Source organism: Trichechus manatus, unplaced genomic scaffold (genome assembly GCF_000243295.1).
Source record: "Trichechus manatus latirostris isolate Lorelei unplaced genomic scaffold, TriManLat1.0 scaffold00052, whole genome shotgun sequence".
Classification (NCBI taxonomy): Eukaryota; Metazoa; Chordata; class Mammalia; order Sirenia; family Trichechidae; genus Trichechus; species Trichechus manatus.
The window spans coordinates 3,376,156-3,395,342 of NW_004443988.1; the positions used below are offsets into that span (position 1 = coordinate 3,376,156).

A 19,187-nucleotide genomic window follows, 5' to 3' on the forward strand; every position below is an offset into this window, starting at 1 on the left:
AATGTCATAAAACAATATGTGTACTGACTGTTTAATGAGAAACTATTTGTTCTGTAAACCTTCATCTAAAGTACAATAAAAAAAATTCAAAAAAAAAGAAAAACCTAGATGTACAACAATATGAAAATAGCTAAATAAAAATAAGGACGTTCCATGACTACTGATATGAAAAATTTTCCCCCAAAAGAGCAGTGAAATTCACAAGTTTAGTATGCGCCTAGTTACGGGGGAAAAAAAAAACCCAACCTCTTTATGTCTATATGTATGTGTGCTTGTATATATTTATTTAAAAAATGCAGAAAAAGATAAGGAACAATACACATCAAACTGTTCCTGGTAGATACTGACTCATAGTGACCCTACAGGACAGAGCAGAATTGCCCCATAGGGTTTCCGAGGAGCGGCTAGTGGATTTGAACTGCTGACCTTTTGTTGGTTTTAGTAGCCGAGCTCTTAACCACTGTGCCACGAGGGCTCCTGAGATGGGGGTAGGATGGTATTAACAAAGTGGGATCCTCTTTACTTATTTCTGTATTTTTTGAAAAAAAAAAAAAAAGTTTTACAATAAGGTCTTGTAAGCCAATTAAAAAGGTAAACATCCTAAATTTTAAAATTGCCAAAGAATGTCCACAGGCAATTCACAAAAGAATGCAAATCATCAACAAAACATATAAAATGATATTTAATCCGACTAGTTATCACGGAATTGTCTAAACTTGGCAGTGCTGTTTCTTCACCACTCACTTTCTTAACCCACTTCGACTCCATTCCCATCTCTCCGAAACAGCTCTCAGCAAGCCACCAGTGCCATCTGTGTAACTGAATCCAATGGACATTTTTCAGCCCTGTTTTATTTAATCACTGAGTAGTTTAAGTGTTAAAGACAAAACTTGAGAAGTCTCTGGACTCTAAATCCAAAGAAACGTACTCTCTACTACACTGCCTGGTGATTTGCTTTTAATTTATCTGTAAATTATTTCTCATACCTCCTTGCTGGCTTCATCCTTGCTCTCAGAATCTTTTACTAAAAAGACTCTAAAGAAAGACATGCGTTATCGCTGATGTCAGATTAAGCTGTTCTGCAGCGGCTTGCTAGATGGAAAAATAAGTCCCCTGTCATTACTGACTAATGAAAAAAAGTGTGATCTCTATCCCACTGGTCTTGTATAATATATGTTTTCTCCTAAGATGTACTCATGTGCTTTTAAAATACTTTTATTGATAAATAATGCATGATCCATTTTCCTGGGCAGAGAAAATTCCTAACAGGCCAATTACAGCAAAGGCAGTTTATATGTTTTAGGCCACCCAATTCAGTCTAATGTCATTGAGGGTGTGTGTGGCGGGGGCAGCATCTAAGAATTTGTGAATAAGGGAAAAATAAACAAAATAATAAAGCTACTGAGGTTTTTAGAAGAATTAATTTAATATTTTCATCTTTGGGACAAGAAGAAATTTGGCATATTTTTCTCAAAAACCTAACAGCAATTACAAAAATCTGTTCCATTCCTTTCGACTTCTCCTGACATTGTGCTAGTCCAGGTCCTGACCACCTTTCCCATTTTAGAGAACAAGGAGATGGCCCATTGGTAACAGTCTCATCTCTCTCCTGGACAATATGTGTGGTTGGGCAGAATTATCTTTAAAAAAACAAAACAATTTTAAATTATTTTGCTCTTTTGCTCAAAAACCTTTGATAGGTTTCCAGAGCCAAGAGTATATAAAAAAAATAAGTTATTTCAAAATGCCTTAGCAAGGCATTTAAGGCTTTATATCACCTGATACTGATCTATCTTTCGGACCTTTTATCCCCATCATAAAGGACCTGCTAAGGAATTTGGAATTTGGGGAAACCAGTACACATTCATGCGACCGTGTGCAAGATGGACCTAAGAAGGAAGGAGGTTGACAAGTTTAATAAGAAGCTATGAAATAGTTTGAATGCCACAATGAGAATGTAAACCAAGGGTATAGCTATTTCAGTAGAGAAAGGGGCCAGATTCAAGAGATATTTCTGAGGCAGATCGAATAGATAATATCAGATAGAATACGAGTGGTGAGGGAGAAAGAAGAATCAAGGATAAAATGCAGAATTTTAGCTTGGGAAACTATTGAACCATTAAGCAGAGGTAAAGGCAGAACATGCTTCCAAGGTTAGATGGCTGTGTGTGATTAGTTTAGCATTAGATGTGCTTCATATAAGAAGTCTATGAGGTAGCAAGTATCTTAGGCAGTTAGAGGTAAGGATTTGGGAGTCACTGGTATAGGGTTAAGAAGCCCTGGTGGTGCAGTGGTTAAAGCTCTCGACTGCTAACTGTCACTATGTGTCAGAATTGAATCAGGGCAGCAGCTTTGATTTTTTTTTTTTTTTTTTTGGCATAGGGTTTTTAAACAGTAGTTGCAAGGCAGTCAAATCCATTACCACATGGCAGTCTTATTACCACATGGCAGTCTTGTTTTTTTTTTTTTTTTTTTTGGCATAGGGTTGGTGAAAAGATCAGAAGGCCAAGAGGACCAAGGTTGAAACAAGAGTCTTCCTATTATTCTCTATCTTTTAAAAATCTTACATTTTCTTGAAGCTATGTACCTGTTGGTCTCTCAACCCCTAGCCAGACTCTAAGCTTTCTGAAATCAGGAGCCCTGTCTTATTTATCTTTGATTCCCCACAAAGCCTAGCCCATGACTTCCACCCTGTAGTTAGGGTGTTTTAGAGAGAGAAAAGACCAGAGGAAGAGGTGGTCAGAACCAGGATCTGCTGCTCAATATATAACCACTTAATTCTTGTTTGTAATCTTCTTTAAAGACACCTCATGGTGAAAATCAAGGAGCTTAGGTGAATTTAGAGCATTTCCAGTAAGTTTAAACAGAGGTACATAAACTTACTTGTTTTTCTAAGTTTCTAAATTTATTATGTTTCAACTTAAAGATAATTTCAAGTTCTTTACACTTAATTTGGGGCAGGGGGTTAAAAAAGTAAAAAGAGAAAGTCACAAAAATCCATTCATCCAAAGAATATTATGACTACATCCTTTCAGACTTTTTTCTCTGTATAGGTTTTGGTTGTTAAATTTTTCAAACATATCGTACATTTTTTCACTTAACATTATATATTAGCACTTCCTCATGTTATTTAAAAGTTTTGCAAATTACGTTTTGAGGTCACTTAATATTCACTCAGTGAAGTTACACAATTTACTGAACTAATCACTGTTGAAACACCCAGGTTGTCGCCCACTTTATTCTATTATAAATTACACTTTGATAAAGGTCTTTGTGCATAAAGTGTGCTCTTTATTTTAGATGACTTCTTTCGGATATACTCCCAAAAGTAACATTCCTGAGTCACAGGAGAAATAAAAACCCCTTGCCGTCGAGTCGATTCCGACTCATAGCGACCCTATAGGGCAGGGTAGAACTGCCCCATAAAGTTTCCAGGTAGCGCCTGTTGGATTTAAACTACCGACCTTTATGGTTAGTAGCTGTAGCACTTTAACCACTACGCCACCAGGGTTTCCAAGGAAATACACTCACTCGTTTAAAACCACCCTCAGCTCTGGCCTCATCCTCCCGCCCCTCCCAACACAGACCCCTTCCTTCAGCCCATCCTCTGCGCACACCTGGGTCCTCCCCACGCCTTCTCCACCTCTCTCCCAGCCCACCCGCAGCCTCCCCACATCAGCCAGGACAGGCAGCAGTGGAGACAAAAATACCTTTGGTTTCACTGCTCTACAGAAAATCACTCTCCCCGAGGCCGCCCCACCTCACGACACCTCGGTTCCGAAGCCCCGAGCAGGTACCGGAAATATCGGCCCCCAGTGCTCTGAAATGTGAGCGGTGGCCGGTCAAGTTCAGCAATGCCCCCTACCTATTGGCTTTTGCATGTGTCACGTTTGGAGAAGCTTCCCACTGGCCAATAAGCTCAGGCTTTGTCGCACGGATCTCTGGGAGTTATAGTCTCCATGAAACTCCAAGGACCGTAAACCAGCCACAAACAACTTCGCCTTCCCTTAGCCCTTTTCCCCGCTACTCATCGGTTCTCTTAGACCAAGAAGGAGTCCAGGAGCCTAGGGTCGACACCACAGTTTCTTAAGCCTTTTTTTTTTTTTTTTAAGGTAGGGGAGTCGGGGACTACTTTAAAATCTGATAAAATCTCCCCGGAAAAATGTTCTTATCCATACACAAAACAGCGGTCTTCGACTGAAGCCGCTTCATTTGAAAGGATCAGTTACAAATCTCAGTTCTACACCTACCCTACATGTGACAGCCCGTACCGCGTCACTAGGCTTCTTAGACCAGCTACACTCCTAAGCCACGTCTTGGAGCAGCCCATAGGGAATTTCAGTTCCTGATCCCCACAGTACAGTTGACCATCGTCTTTCTTGCGCTTGGAACAACACAGCCAGTCCTCCTTCAGTAAAGCTGATTACCTAACCACCTGCGAGCGTGGGGGGAGGGGGGAGAGTGAAGGAAAAATGGGGGAAGAACACCTCCAGGGCCCACTCTGGACACCTTTGCTCAGGCTTTTCTCCTTATGCCGACCTTCCAGCGCCACCTGTCAGAATCATACTTTCACATCCATTTTTAGAACAATGCAGGAAATAATGAGGGGGGAAAAAAGTTTTAAAAGTTCCAGTCATACTTCAGGCAACTGTTACCTCCTTCAAAAACATCTTTCCAGATTCCTTGATCTCTTTTGGGTGAAGGTGAAGGGTCTGCCGTGGAGGAGGAGCTCAAGATTGATTGAATTCATTCATTCATTCACTCCACAGCACTAATCACTCTGCGCTGTAACTGTCTGGTTACACACTAAGCTGTTCAAGGACAGCGATCCTGTCTTAATTAGTATTCCCAGAGCGCAGCACTTTGCCTGGAAAAGTGGAAACCCAATAAATGTGTGTGGAGCTGAACTACACAGAATGGCGAATAGGGGTTTAGGGGCGTTTAGGAGGGCCGTGTCCCCTCCCCTATCCACCGCTCTATAGACGCGGGAAGCCTCCCTTAACCCCCACTCCCACCCTCAGAGAAGGTACCTCTCTGGCGCTTCCATAACATTCTGAACTCCAGGACAGTGAACACATCTAATTAAAATATTAGTTTAATTGCTTGCCTTCTTCCCCTAGTCTGTGGGACCGAGTTGACTCCCCAGAGCTTAGCATAGAGTAGTGCTAAATAAATGTGTATTGAAAGCATAGATGGATGTGTGGGTGCATCGAGGGTGCTTGCGTGCGTCCCTTCCCACCCTCCTCACTCAGTGGGTTGAACAGCCTTAGCCAGGCCAGGCTCCAGAGCAGCCACGTCAGGGTCCCTTCCCCGGGGCCCCTCCCCGGCGGACCCCACCTTTCCGCGCGGCTCCGCCCCGCCGCCCGCTTTCCCGTGGCCCCTCCCCGCGCGGGTCCCGACTCCAGCCGCACCTCCTCCGGCTCTGCAGTGGCGGCGGGGAGGAGAGCCGGAGACTCAGCGGGGCCGGGGCCATTACCGAGCCGGGGTTGGGGCAGCAGCGGGGACCCCCCCGGAGGCGGGGCCTGTGGGACCAGGATGGGCGTGGAGATCGAGACCATCTCCCCAGGAGACGGTACTGGGCGGTGGAACCGGGGGAGGGGGAGGGGTCCTAGGGCGGAGCCGGGGGGGCAGGGGTCTGACTCGGAGGTAGCGCGGAGGGTGCCGGTGGGGGGATGGGCCTAGGACGAGGAGCGGCGGGAGGAGACCCCGGTCGGTATTCCTAGGGGTCTAAAAGACGATCCTCCACCATCCCCTTCCTCGCCGGTTCACCTGGGGGAATGAAGGTGGCGGTCCAGAGGCTGGGGTCTGCGCCGCGCGACCGCCCCAGGGGCCTCTGGCTGCAGCCGAGGGAACCACTCGGTTATCCGCTGCTGCTCATTTTCCAGGGCTAGGTTTTATCCTCGCTTTCCTTGCCCTGCTAGGTGCCCTCTGGAAACCAGGGAAAGGACCTGCTTTGGGGTCTTTTCTGCTCCCCGCTTCTAACGCACCCCTCGCAGGGCCTCCTGTCGGAAGGGCCACTGCGGGCTGGGCAGTTGAAGCCTGTGGGGACAGAACCAGTCTGGGAAGGGAGAAGCACTCCCGCCTCCACCTATGTAGCTCCCTTTATCCTCCCTGCCCCACTCACCGTCTCCGGAGATCTTGTCCACTCCCATGGCTTTCATTATCGTCTGGCAACCGATGGCTTCCACATCTAAGCCTCCCGTCCAGACCTCCCACCTGAGTTCACAGTGATCCATATATCCGGCTGCTGCTCGACCTATACGTAGATGCCCCACGGGATACCTCAAAGTCAGCAAGTCCAAAGCAGAACTTAATGCTCACTCCCCAACCCCATCCCTAAGCGCGCCTCTTTCTGTGTTCCCTGTTCCTTGTCTTTCCCAAGCCAGACACCCCAGGTGACATCCTTGAATAATTTGGTTTGGGTGTGCAGGAAATAGCTGTTTCTTTATTTCTAAATACAATTTAATTCCATTCAGACCAAAGCAGCCATTCTGCAGGGTTTGACAGGCAAATTTGACACCACACATTATTGAGCCCTCCACCCATGAAATTGGAGGGCCTCTTGATTCCAGGCTGCCTTCCTTGTTCAAAAACAGTGGTCGCTAGAAGTCCCAGATGATACCTCGGGTCACCCGTGGGGTACACGCTTCTTTGCTCATGATGGGGACCTTGTTGCCTGGGCCCCAGGAAGCATCTCCCTGAGGCCTCGTTACAAGACTTCCTCCCTCAGGGCACTGCCATGGAGTTCTTGGATGGGATTGGAGGCCTCTTCTCCCTTCCCTGGCTCATAGGAGCCTCTGCTTTTAGAACTTTCTCTCCTTATCATCCCTCCTTGGCCAGGGACTCGGAGCATTTTTTCTTGAGGGGGATTAGACATTTAGGGAAAGCCTGGAGGAGTTTTGGCTTTCTGCTGTCAGCCCTCTGTAAACCTCTGAGTCAGGAAGTACAAAAGAGCCAGGAGGGGAAACTACAAGTTAATGTTTCAGCAAGAATGCTGCCGTACTGGGGACACTTGTCTTTGGTCAGGACCCTCACCAAGTCCTGTCAAGTCTTCCTACTTAGTATTGCTAGAATCCATACCCCCAGGCCCTGCCCTAGTTCAGGCCACCATCATCTCTCTTACTTGGATTTCTGCAAAGCTTCTAAACTCATCTCACTGCTTTCAGCCTCATCTCCCCTCCTTCAACCTCACCTGGCCCTTCAGTCTCACCTCCCCTCTTCAGTCTCACTTCACCTCTTCAGCCTTACCTCCCCCGTTCAGTCTCACTTCCAGCCTTTAGCTTCACCTCCACTCTTGAGTTTTACCTCATTTCACTTCAGCCTCACCTCCCTCCTTCATTCTCACCCCCTTCTCTTCTGTCACCCCTCCCCTCCCTTCAGTCTCCCCTCTCTTCCCTTCAGTCTCACCTACCCCCTTCAGTGTCCCCTCCCCTTCCCTCCCTTCAGTCTGGCCTCCCCACCCCACTCCATTAATTTTCTATACCACAGCCCAAAGTCTTTTAAAATGCATAGCTGACCATTCCTCTCCCCCCAGGCATCAAATGTTTTAATGATTCTTCCAGTCTCCAGGTATATTGGACCCTTAGTTATCTAGTGCTATAACAGAAATACTGCAAACGGGTGGCTTTAACAAACAGAAATTTATTTTCTCATAGTTTAGGAGGCTAGAAGTCCAAATTCAAGGTGCCGGCTCTAGAGGAAGGCTCTCTCTCTGTCGACTATGGAGGAAGGTCCTTGTCTCTTCTATCTTCTACTCCTGGGCAACCTTCACATGGCTTGGCATCTCTCTTCACCCATCTCTGCTTCTTTCGCTTACTTGTTTAATCTCTTTTCTATCTCAAAAGAGATTGATTTAAGACACACCCTACACTAATCCAGTCTCATTAACATAACAAAGATAACCCATTCCCAAATGGAATTATAACCACAGGCATTACAAAAAGAAAAAAGAAAACCCTAAGCCCTTTGCCAGGAGTCGATTCCAACTCATAGTGACCCTATAGGACACAGTAGAACTGCCCCATAGGGTTTCCAAGGAGTGGCTCCCTGGTGGATTCGATCTGCTGACCGTTTGGTTAGCAGCCATAGCTCTGAACTAGTGCACCACCAGGGCTCCAAAACCATAGACATAGAAGTTAGGTTTTACAACACTTATTTTTTGGGGACACAATTCAATCCATAACAGGTCCTCAGTGATATGGCCTATTCCTACCTTCTACACCAGAGCCTCATCTTTTACTACTTGCCCCTACCCCCCACTACTAGCTTTAGCTTCATCTTTACCTAGCTGCCTGCAAGTTGTTTTTAAAGACACCATTCATTCAGCAAATATTTTTTAAACATTTACTCTGTGCTAGGCCTAGGGTTACAGCAGTGAAAAGGACAGTGATCCTGCTATTGCTTGACTCTAACTTTTGTTCAATGCCATTCCCTCTTCCCAGGTTACCTCCCATTTCTTCCTCTGGCAAATTCCCACTCATCTTCTAAGACTCATTGTCTCCTCTATGATGCTTTCTCTGACTCCCCCAGTCAGTTTGTTTCTATCTCCCCCATGCTCCCATAAACCCAAACCAAACCCGTTGCCATCCAGTCAATTCTGACTCATAGCGACCCTATATTGTTGTTGTTAGGTGCCTTCAAGTCAGTTCTGACTCATAGTGACCCTACGTACAACAGAGCAGAACACTGCCCAGTCCTGTGCCGTCCTCACAATCTTTGCTGTGCTTGAGCCCATTGTTGCAGCCATGGTGTCAATCCATCTCATTGAGGATCTTCTTCTTTTCAGCTGACTCTCCACTTTACCAAGCATGATGTCCTTCTCCAGGGATTGGTCCCTCCTGATAACATGTCCAAAGTAGGTGAGATTGAGTCTCACCATTCTTGCTTCTAAGAAGCATTCTGGCTGTACTTCTTCCAAGACAGATTTGTTTGTTCTTCTGGTAGTCCATGTTATAATTCGATATTCTTTGCCAACACCGTAATTCAAAGGCGTTAATTCTTCTTCGGTCTTCCTTATTCCAGCTTTTGCATGCACATGAGGTGATTGAAAATACCATGGCTTGGGTCAGGCGTACCTTAGTCTTCAAAGTGACATCCACTTTAAAGAGGTCTTTTGCAGCAGATTTGCCCAATGCAATGCATTGTCTGATTTCTTGACTGCTGCTTCCGTGGGCATTGATTGTGGATACAAGTAAAATAAAGTCCTTGACAACATCAATATTTTCTCCGTTTATCATAATGTTGCTTATTGGTCTAGTTCTGAGGATTATGGTTTATGTTGAGGTGTAATCTATACTAAAGGCTGTAGTCTTTGATCTTCATCAGTAAGTGCTTCAAGTCCACTTTCAGCAAGCAGGGTTGTGTCATCTGCATATTACAGATTGTTAATGAGTCTTCCTCCAATCCTTATGCTCCGTTCTTCTTCATATAGTCCAGCTTCTCAGATTATTTTTTCAGCATACAGATTGAATAAGTATGGTGAAAGGATACAACCCTGATGCACACCTTTCCTGACTTTAAACCATGAAGTATCCCCTTGTTCTGTTTGAACGACTGCCTCTTGGTCTATGTACAGGCTCCTCATGAGCACAATTAAGTGTTCTGGAATTCCCATTCTTTGCAATGTTATCCGTAATTTGTTACAGAGTCCTCTAAATGTTGGCTCAGTTATTAGCTCTCCCTAAGCTTTGCTGTGAGGTTAGAATTCTCACCTTCCATGTGGGAGACCTGGGTTCAGTTCCTGGCCAGTATACCTCATGCATAGCCATCACTCATCTGTCAGTGAAGGATTGTGTGTTGCTATGATGCTGAACATGTTTCAGCAGAGCTTCCAGACTGAGATGAACTAGGAAGAAAGGCCTGGCAATTTACTGAACATCAACCAATGAAAATCCTATGGATCACAACAATCGGATCCACAACCAGTCATTGGGGTGGCACAGGACTGGGCAACATTTTGTTCCATTGTGCACGGTGTCACCATGAGTTGGGGGCAGACCTAATGGCAGCTAATAGCAGCTGACTTTGTTATCCAGCCCCATGGCTTTAAGTTCCACCCAAACTTATATCTCCAGTGCAGACTCTCCATTTGCCTACTTGCAGTATAAACTTGATGTCTAATAGATGTCTCAAGCTTAGCATATCCAAAACACGGCACTTGCTTGCTGCCCGCACAAATCTCTTCCTCCCCAGTCTTCCCCATCTCAGGAAATAGGTCCATTAGCTGTCCAGTTGCCAAACTGAAAACCTAGGCATAGCTCTTGTTTACTTCTTTTCCCTCATCCTGGACACCATATCCAATCCATTAGCATGCCTTGTCAGCTGTGCTTCCAAAATACATCTCCAATCTGTTTTGCTCTCTCCTCTGCTGCCACCACCTTAATTCAAGCCATCATTGATTTCTTGTCTGGATGATTGCAACAGACGCCTAACCATCCATCCTATACACAGCAGCCAGAGTGATCTATAAAATCTTAATTCCAATTATGTCATTCTCTTGCGTAAAACCTTCCAGTGGCTTCCCATTGCAGTTAGAATTAAATCCAGCTCTGCCTGATCTGGGTTTTCCCATCTCTCCCCTTCTCACTCACTTCTTTCCAGTCACCTGGCCTCCTTTCTATTCTGCAAGCACACTCATCTGTCCCTGCTGCAAGGGTCGTGCACTTGTTGCTCCCTCTTCCCAGAGTGCTCTTTCCCAGCATTTTCTCATCCTTCAAGGCTGAGCTCAAAGTTCACCTTCTCTGAGAGACCATCCTTTCTAAAATGGGCTGTCAGGGTATATCTCTCTTTAATTCATCTTTTTTTTTTTTTTTACCCCTGCAGAGCTTTTATCACAATCTTTAAGTATCTTGTTTATCTGAGTTTTGTTTCCCTCTGTTAGAATGTAAACTTCAAAAGAGCAGGGAACTTGTCTGTATTGTTCACTGCTGTCTCCCCAGAATGAGGCCCAGGCCTGGCACACAGTTGATACTCAGTAAGTCTTGGTGAAATGGGTGAAGGAAAGTAAAAGGAGCAATCAGAGAACCAGGAGAGAGTGGAGTTGAGGAAACTGAGGGAAGAACATTCAAATCAAGGCCAGGGAGGCAAAGTGACAAGTTCTGGCTCACACAAGGCATGAAGCCAGAACTAGGGCCAAGGCTACCTCTGTGGTGTGGAGTGCTGGGACCCAGGTTGTAGACGAGGAGGTGGGCCTTGTGCTGTTGGCCACAATCACACCTGAATGTCCCAGATGAGTTTTCTGTTATTTTATTCTTCATCTGCCCTCTATCTCCCTGCAGGAAGGACGTTCCCCAAGAAGGGCCAGACGTGTGTGGTGCACTACACAGGTAGGCCTCTCTTCCTACTCTCATCCAGACCTGCCCCTCCCTAGGCAGGTCTCTTCTCTGATACCCCCTCCAGAGGTGTCTGCCCCCCTGGATCAAGCCTATAGCCCAAGGCAGCCCACTCCCTCTGACCAGATATCCCCTACTCCTCCCAGCCAGCCTAGTGGGAATGAGAAGGAGGGCTTGCAAGGTCTACTGCTCCCCACTTATACCAACAAGGCCCTCCGTAGTGCCAAGGTGGAGCTCGGGCCCTGTTGGTTCTGTCTGATGCTTGGAAGGTCCTCTTAAAGCTCTGGGAGCCCTGACCATCCCAGGCAGACTCCCTTTTCAGCCTGCAGCATTGTTAGAGAAGAGGAGGTTGGCTTCCTCAGAATTTCCTTACTCTTTACAGAAATTTACTACAAGTAGTCCCCGACTTATGATGGGGTCCCGTTCCAACAGCTCTGTTGTATGTCAGTTCTGACATAAGCCAAATACCTCATTTTTTTTAGTTTCCATTATTATTGCTTTTTATTACCAGTATCTTTATAAATCATAACACTGAACATCTGTGAGCGAACATCTCAGAATAACATCAGCAAATTATGAGCTACAGAATTATACGTAGTACATATTACTAACAATAAGATGTACCAAAAAAAACAAAACCAGACGGTTGTTAAGTGTGGTTTGTCATAATGCAAATACATCATGAGTCAGGGACTACTGTAATTGAGCACCTACTGTGTGTGAGATACTGTGCTGGACACTGGGGGGCACAAGATGAAAAGAAGGATCCCTGCCTTCGCTAGGCTGAGGTGGGACGGGGGTAGGGTAGGGGCATATAAGTCAACTAGAGGCTCAGATGCAGTGTGAGGGGTGAGGGTGACGACAGTGTCTGTCACAGGGCGCTGTGGGGGCCCGGAGGAGAGCCTCACATCTCTGCTGACCTTCATGGATGATCTGTATCTGAATACAGGTGGGCTGAGGGACATTCTCAATGAAGTTCCTCAGAACTGCCGGCAGGAAGATCACAAGCAGGTGTTTGTTCCAAAGGGGAGGGTGAGTGTTCTGCCTTGTGACCTTCTTCCTAATGTGGCAAACTCAGCGACAGCCATTTAGCAGACAGCAAGGCCAGTTTAATTTCTAGGACATAATCGGATGGGGCCATCTTTAGCAGTTCTCTGGGCTAGTGTGAAGCACCAGGTTAATTCTAGGCAGACGGTGTGGATGTTTTTCAACAGCTGTGTTGCCAGTCGCTGACGTCAGTGGGCTGGAGCTGCGTTTTATCTCCCGGTGATGTGGCCTAATTACCTTGAGTCCTCTGGGGCCTCTGACCCGTGTAATTGATGTATCTGTTCTATACATTGCAGACAGACCAGTACTTATCAAGTTACTGAAACCACATCCCTTTGCAAAGACTTTTCACAATACACACAAAGAACAGGCAATGTGCATTAAACACTCATGTCCGCTGTGAGCAGCTCCGGTTTGGGAAGGGACTTGTCTCATCAAACAGAGCAGGAGACTGTATGGGACTTTAAATACATACAGTGGAGAACATAAATCTAAGATGTACAGCTCAGTGTATTTTTTTCAAAATGACCACACTTAGGTAACCACTACCACCACCACCAGTTGCCATCAAGTCAATTCCAACTCATGGCGACCTTATGTATGTCAGGGTAGAAGTGTGCTCTGTGGAGTTTTTGGAAGTAGATCGCCAGGCCTTTCTTCCAAGATAACTCTGGGTGGAGTCGAACCTCCCATTTTTTGCATAGCAGCCCTTTGCACCACCCAGGGACTCTAACCACCACCCAGACCAACATATAAAGAAAGCATTATCAGCACCCCCAAGTCTCCCTCGTGCCTCCTCCTGGTCGTTACATCTCTAAAGGCAGCTATTATTCTGACTTTTGTTCCCATAGATTAGTTTTGCCTGTTTTTGAACTTTTTAGAAATGGAATTACACAGTATGTACTCTTGACTATTGTCTTTTGTGTTGGCTTATTTCACTCAACATTGTCTGTGATATTCACCCATAGTAGTTTATTCTTTTTTATTCCTGTGCAGTATTTCATTGCATGAATATACTACAATTGATTCATTCTTCCTACTGGTGATGAACATTTCAGTTGTTTATAGGTTTTGGTTATTACAAGTAGTGTTGCTTTGAACAGTCTTGTAGATGTTTTTTGGTACATATATGTACATGTTTCTGTTGCGTCTGTACTCAGAAGTGGAATTGCAGGGTATATGCAGGGTATGCACAGCTTTAGCAGATACTGCCAAACAACTTTCCAGAGTAGTTGTGCCGATTTATACTTCCACCAGAAGAGTATGAGAGTTCCAGTTACTCTTCTTGCTCACCAACACTTTGGTATTGTCAGGTTTTTGGGCTTGTTTTTGGCCTGCTCTGGTGGGTGCCCAGTGGTTATCTCATTGTGGTTTTGATTTGCATTTCCCTGATAACAAATGAAGATGAGCACCTTTTCATGTGCTTACTGGCCATCCAAATATCCTTTTTGTCTGTTCAAATTTTGCCCATTTAAAAAAGTTAGGTTGTCTGTTTCATATTGATTTAAAAGAGTTCTTCATAGATTTTGTATGAAGTCTTTTGCTGATTATATCTATTCCAAACATCTCCCACGCCATGGCTTGTCTTTTTATTCTCTTAGTGGTATCTTTTGAACAGAAGTTCTTAATTTTAATTAAGTCCAATTTATTCATCTTTTCCTTTATGGTTAGTACTTTTTGTATCTTGCTCAAGAAATCTGTCTATCCCTAGGTCATGAAGATATTCTTCTATTTATTATCTTGTAGAAACTTTATTGTCTTTCATATTTGGGTCTGTGATTCATATGGAATTGATTTCTGTGCATGGGTGAGGTAGGGGTCAGGGTTCATTTTTTTTCCTCCTATGGATTACAATCGATCCAGCAACACTAATAAAACAAAAAACAAACATTCTTTATGTACTGCACTGCAATGGCACGACTGTCAAATCAGGTAATCATATTTATATACTTCTGTTTTTGGACTGCATGGAGTTCTGGCTGAGCTTGTAGCAGTCAATAACTGTGTGAGGCCTGAAATAAATGAAGTCAAATGAAACATGAAGGAATTAGGGAATGAGAAAGTCCATCTTTAAATGGAGTGTGTGAATGTGTGAGTGCAAGCAAGGCACCTCCATGTGCATATTTGTCAAAGTGTGTGTCTATGTGTGTGTATGTAGGTCTGTGCATCTAAATATTGTCTTAGTATCTGTTTGGCCATCAGGTTTCTTCTTCTAAGTGTATGTGCATAAGGGCATGTGAGCATGCATAATTATGTCTGTATATTTAAATATCTTAGCAGCCTGTGTGTATGTATGAGTTCATATTTATCTCCTTAGCATCCATCTGTGTGAATCTCTGTATAGCCAGCAGGGTTTTCTCCTTTGCTTGATTTAGTACCCAGGGCAAGAGCCCAATTTATTCTATCCAGAAAGTAGGTAAATAAGACTATTTTTCTTGTACACATTTAAGTTGTAGGAATTAGGAATGGAATCATAGATGCTCAGACCCTAAGCTGGCTCTGTTCCCATTTTAAACATGGTAAATCTGAGGCCTTGAGAGAGGAAATGACTTGCATAAGGTCACATAGGGAGTTCGTGCCAGGGTGAAGTCAGAACCAGTCTCTGGACTTACATGCCAGGTCTTTCTCTGGTTCCAGATTGCCTTCTGTGTGAACCAGGGGCTCCAAGAAGTTGCAGAATAGCATCATTTACAGAAGGACTGATCTTTGGGTCAGCGTCACTAATAAGAATTGAAAATAGAAAAGCAGCTCTTGGGCCTTGGGCTGCTGGACTGAGGCAACATGTGTACCTCAGGGATGACAAGGCTGGGAGAAGCTCTGAGCTGCTGGAGGCAGCACCTGGAGTGTTCCAGCTCCAAACAGCACTGTTTGTGTGGGGTCTGGAGACCACCCCGACCAGCTGGGTCACCTGGCTCACTGCAGCAGGGGATGATGTGACCTTGGGTTCCGGTATGTTAGAGAAACCTCAGGGAAATCAGATGAGGACGCCACCTTCAGGCTGAGGAAGTGGCACAAAAAAACCCCTAAAGTACAGAGGCATTTGAGAAATGTGTGATGTGAACAGGATATAGAGAAAGGCGAGGAAGGGGAAAGCAGAGAGAGGGCTATCAGGCAGGTGACAGCCAGACCTTGAAGTCCCTCTATGCAGTGTTGGCATTTGGATTCTGCCGCAGACAGCTACTGGACTGCTTTAAGCAGGGGGATAATACAATCAGATTTGTGTTTTTAAATAATCCAGCAGAGATTGTTGCTGTAAACAAGTGAGGCGTGATAGTGACTTGATGAGACCACAGGGTGGTGGTAATAGAAATGGGGAAAATAGGTGGATTCGAAAGATACATAGGACTTGGTGACAAGTTGAATGTGGGGGTAAGGCAGCAGGAAGAGTTCAGGACAGGGTCCAGGTTGCTTCCTTGGGCAACAGCACCCGTGGGGAGGACTGGAAGCGGAGCAGTTTATGCAGAATAGGAATTCCATTTTAGACATGTTGAACCTGAATTGGGAGTTAACCCATGACCACAACTCTTTTCCACCCTATTGCTTTGGCAGGAATGCTCCAAAATGGGAAGAAATTTGATTCATCCAGAGACAGAAACAAACCTTTCAAGTTCAGAATTGGCAAACAGGAAGTCATCAAGGGTTTTGAAGAGGGCGCAGCCCAGGTAGGAGGAGGATTCTCCTTAAAGGGGATCTAAGGAGTTAGGGATCTGGGCTCAGGACTCTGCCTTTCACCCTTCACCCTATTACAGACCACAACCACCGGGGCATGGCAACACCATCTAGTGAACAGTCCTGGCTTTGTGTCCCCACTACTTTCATTGCCAGCATGCCCTCTTTTGTGTCACTACAGGCTGTCATCCCAAGCATATCCCCCAGGCTTGCTTGGAACTAGCTCAGGAGGCCTGTGAGCTACCAGGACTGAGACAGCAGAAGAGCTGGGATAGGGTAGGCCAAGGAAGTTTTTTTTTTAAACTTCTTATTTTGAAACAATTTCAGACTTGTAAAAATATTACAAAAATAGTAGAGATCTTTACCCAGCTTCCCAAAGTGTTAACATCTTACACAGCTGTAGTACAGTGATCAAAACCAGGAAATCAATATTGACACAATACTATTAACTACAGACCTTATTCAAATTCTACCATTTGTCCCACTAATGCCAAGTGGGTTCTTGACTACTGCTGTGATGAGCCCTGATTCAAGTTCTTCTTTCTTGGTCTGTCCTATGAAGTCATATGGTGCACCATTTGAGTAGGCCTCTTAACCCTCCCACCTTGCTGTGGCCTCTGACCTCTAACCTCTTTGATGAACTGTGCCTCTCACCTACTTGGGTGTGTACATGTGCTCTTGTGCACCCTCTTCAAGCTTCTTTGGAAGAGGGTGAGGAACAGTCATGAACAAATAGAAATGGTTGGGCCTTACGCTAATTGCATAACCAGTAGTTTGTTGGATAAATGAATTTTGAGACTGCTTTATGGAAGTTATTGTCCCATAGTCAAGTCTCTGTTATTTTGAGGCAGAATCTGTGCATTTGTTACAGATCTTAGCAGCTTCAATAAGCCACCTATAAAATTAATCTCAGACCTGCAGAGTTACCATGAGGATGGTTTGGGAAAATGCCATAGTTACCTTACTTTTTTCTTTTAAATCAAGCTGGGTCCTCTTTCTCCTCTCCCCATCTGCCCCCATCCCTGCTAGATGAGCTTGGGGCAGAGGGCGAAGCTGACCTGCACCCCTGATGTGGCATATGGAGCCACGGGCCACCCTGGTGTCATCCCTCCCAATGCCACCCTCATCTTTGACGTGGAGCTGCTCAACTTAGAGTGAAGGCAGGAAGGAACTTGAGGTGGCTGGAGATGGCTGCTGCTCACCCTCCTAGCCTCCTCTGCCACTGGGACGGCTCCTCCATTTGGGGCTCTTGATCAGTGTGCTGACCTCACTGCCCCATGGCATTATCCATGCTCTCTGCCCACGTTGCTGTCTATGTGTTTGTCATTGTTCACGCGCATCTTTGCTTGAGGAAACTTCAGCTGCGGGTTGAAACAGGTTGTGCATTTCGTGTGATGCATGTAGTAGCCATTCTTGATCAGAGAACACCAATTTCTTGTTTGCACAATCTACACTGCCTTACCTTCACTTAACCAAGATACACAAGGTGCTCAGACATGAAATGTACACGGTGTACACAGAGGGACTTGAGCCAGTTACCTTTGTTGTCACTTGTAAGTTCTGTTTGCTGCTAACTTAAACAAATGTCCTATCTGGAAATAGTATGTCAAATAAAGGCTATGTGCTTGACAAATTCCTGTCCATCCTTGTTATAAACGGGAACTGCTTTCAGGACCACACAAGCCAGTTGCCCGTGGGAACAAAGGGGGAAAAGAAGTGTCCGCATCTCTAGGAGAGTGATTATGAATGTAACAGCTACAGTGTGAGCACTCCACATGCTGGGCCTTGTTCTATATACTTTTAAATAAATCATCACCAATCCTCAAAGCAACCCTACAAGGTAGGTATTACCTCCACTCATCTTAAAGGCTCAGGAGTCTGCTCTGCAGAATTAAAGGAACATGTTGTGTTCAAATCCTGCAGCACTTTCGTGAACACAGTCTCCATTTGTCTGGACTTGGAGCAAGAGGGATTAACTCCCATCCCAGTGGCAACAGCACATTTTGTGTATCTGAAGAAATGGAAGGTGGTATGGGCTTGGAGCCATATGCTAACTCACACTGGGAAGTTACTTTGGAAAAGAATGTGATCCTGAGTCTGTTTCACATGTACTGCTTAGTTTCATCTAGATTTGCTCTAACGTACGTTGAGAAGTTACTTCTGAGAAGAATGTATGATTCTAAACTTGTTTTCACGTATACTGCTTATTTTCATCTACATTCACTTTAGCTCACTGGAATCCATAGTTAGGTTTTAAAATCAGTCCACTTATTGGGTGGGTTGTGTGTAGGGCCCTGTGAATGAAATTTTTAACCGGCATAGGGTGAGAAAAGCTCTTGACCATATTCAGCATTACTCTGTCAGTGATGACGTGGAATTGTTTCAGGATTGAGGAGGAAGGGGGCTGGTAACAGTACTTAGTTCTCCTTCACCAACCCATTGACACATCACATGATGTCATGTATGTGATACGGGGCCATGTCATTTTGGCTACTTCATCTACTCCTTTCATCTCTGAGAAGCCCTAGCCAACTCTGCTGAGGGGTTGAGTAGTTAATGAAGAGGCAGTGCTTTAGGATGGAGAAAATGGAGTAAGAAAGGAGCTGCTTTACTTTTAATCACCCAGAGTCCCTCAGTTCACCTCTGCTGTGGGACCAGACCAGCCAGAGGAAGGTGCTGCACTCATTCCTCTCTGGAGTGCTTCATCCAGAATGTCCTGGTTCCCAGTTTTCCTTGATGACCCAAATGCCTATCATAATTTCTCAGAATTTGCTGTGTATAAAAGATGTCCTTATTAGTGTTTTCTGCTTTGATGCCAATGGGATAACTAAAAATGGCACCAAGGACCATTTCAGGTGCCCACTGTGGAGTCATATAAAAGATTTTGGTCTAGAGTATTTATAGCCTAGGTGGTAAAAGGAGATACTAAGAGAACCCCTCAAAATACAAATACTTACTAGCTATCACCTTCAGAGGATGTGCTGGGCTTTGCAGGTAAACTGGAATATGACTCTGCTTTAGGTGCTCTTAAAAGGTAACAGAAAATGATGATGTGATATGCTAAGGGTTTGGACACTGTCCTTTAAGAGCCATGGAATGTTGTTATGCAGAAGATTGATAATGAGAGATGTGTTATATCTG

At 44.9% G+C, this 19,187-nt stretch overlaps 2 protein-coding genes across 3 annotated transcripts in view; one reads left to right on the forward strand and one right to left on the reverse strand.

The window, feature by feature from the left end:
- WDCP (WD repeat and coiled coil containing) overlaps window positions 1-3,791 on the reverse strand; it is a 27,365-nt gene extending 23,574 nt beyond the window's left edge. Inside the window, exon 1 of the mRNA XM_023732403.1 lies at window positions 3,711-3,791. The gene's annotated coding sequence lies outside the window, so the exon portion shown is untranslated. The remainder of the gene's footprint in view (window positions 1-3,710) is intronic.
- A 1,599-nt stretch (window positions 3,792-5,390) lies between these two features.
- On the forward strand, window positions 5,391-17,679 carry FKBP1B (FKBP prolyl isomerase 1B). Of its 2 annotated transcripts, none has more exons than XM_004377562.2 (4): window positions 5,391-5,572; window positions 11,277-11,324; window positions 15,927-16,039; window positions 17,031-17,679. In XM_004377562.2, the coding sequence occupies exons 1-4, from the start codon at window positions 5,536-5,538 to the stop codon at window positions 17,073-17,075; spliced, it is 243 nt and encodes an 80-aa protein (XP_004377619.1). In that variant the 5' UTR covers window positions 5,391-5,535; the 3' UTR covers window positions 17,076-17,679. The 2 variants fall into 2 exon arrangements, with proteins under 2 accessions (XP_004377619.1, XP_004377618.1); XM_004377561.2 differs by having other exon boundaries at window positions 17,076-17,679.
- Window positions 17,680-19,187: the final 1,508 nt, after the last annotated feature.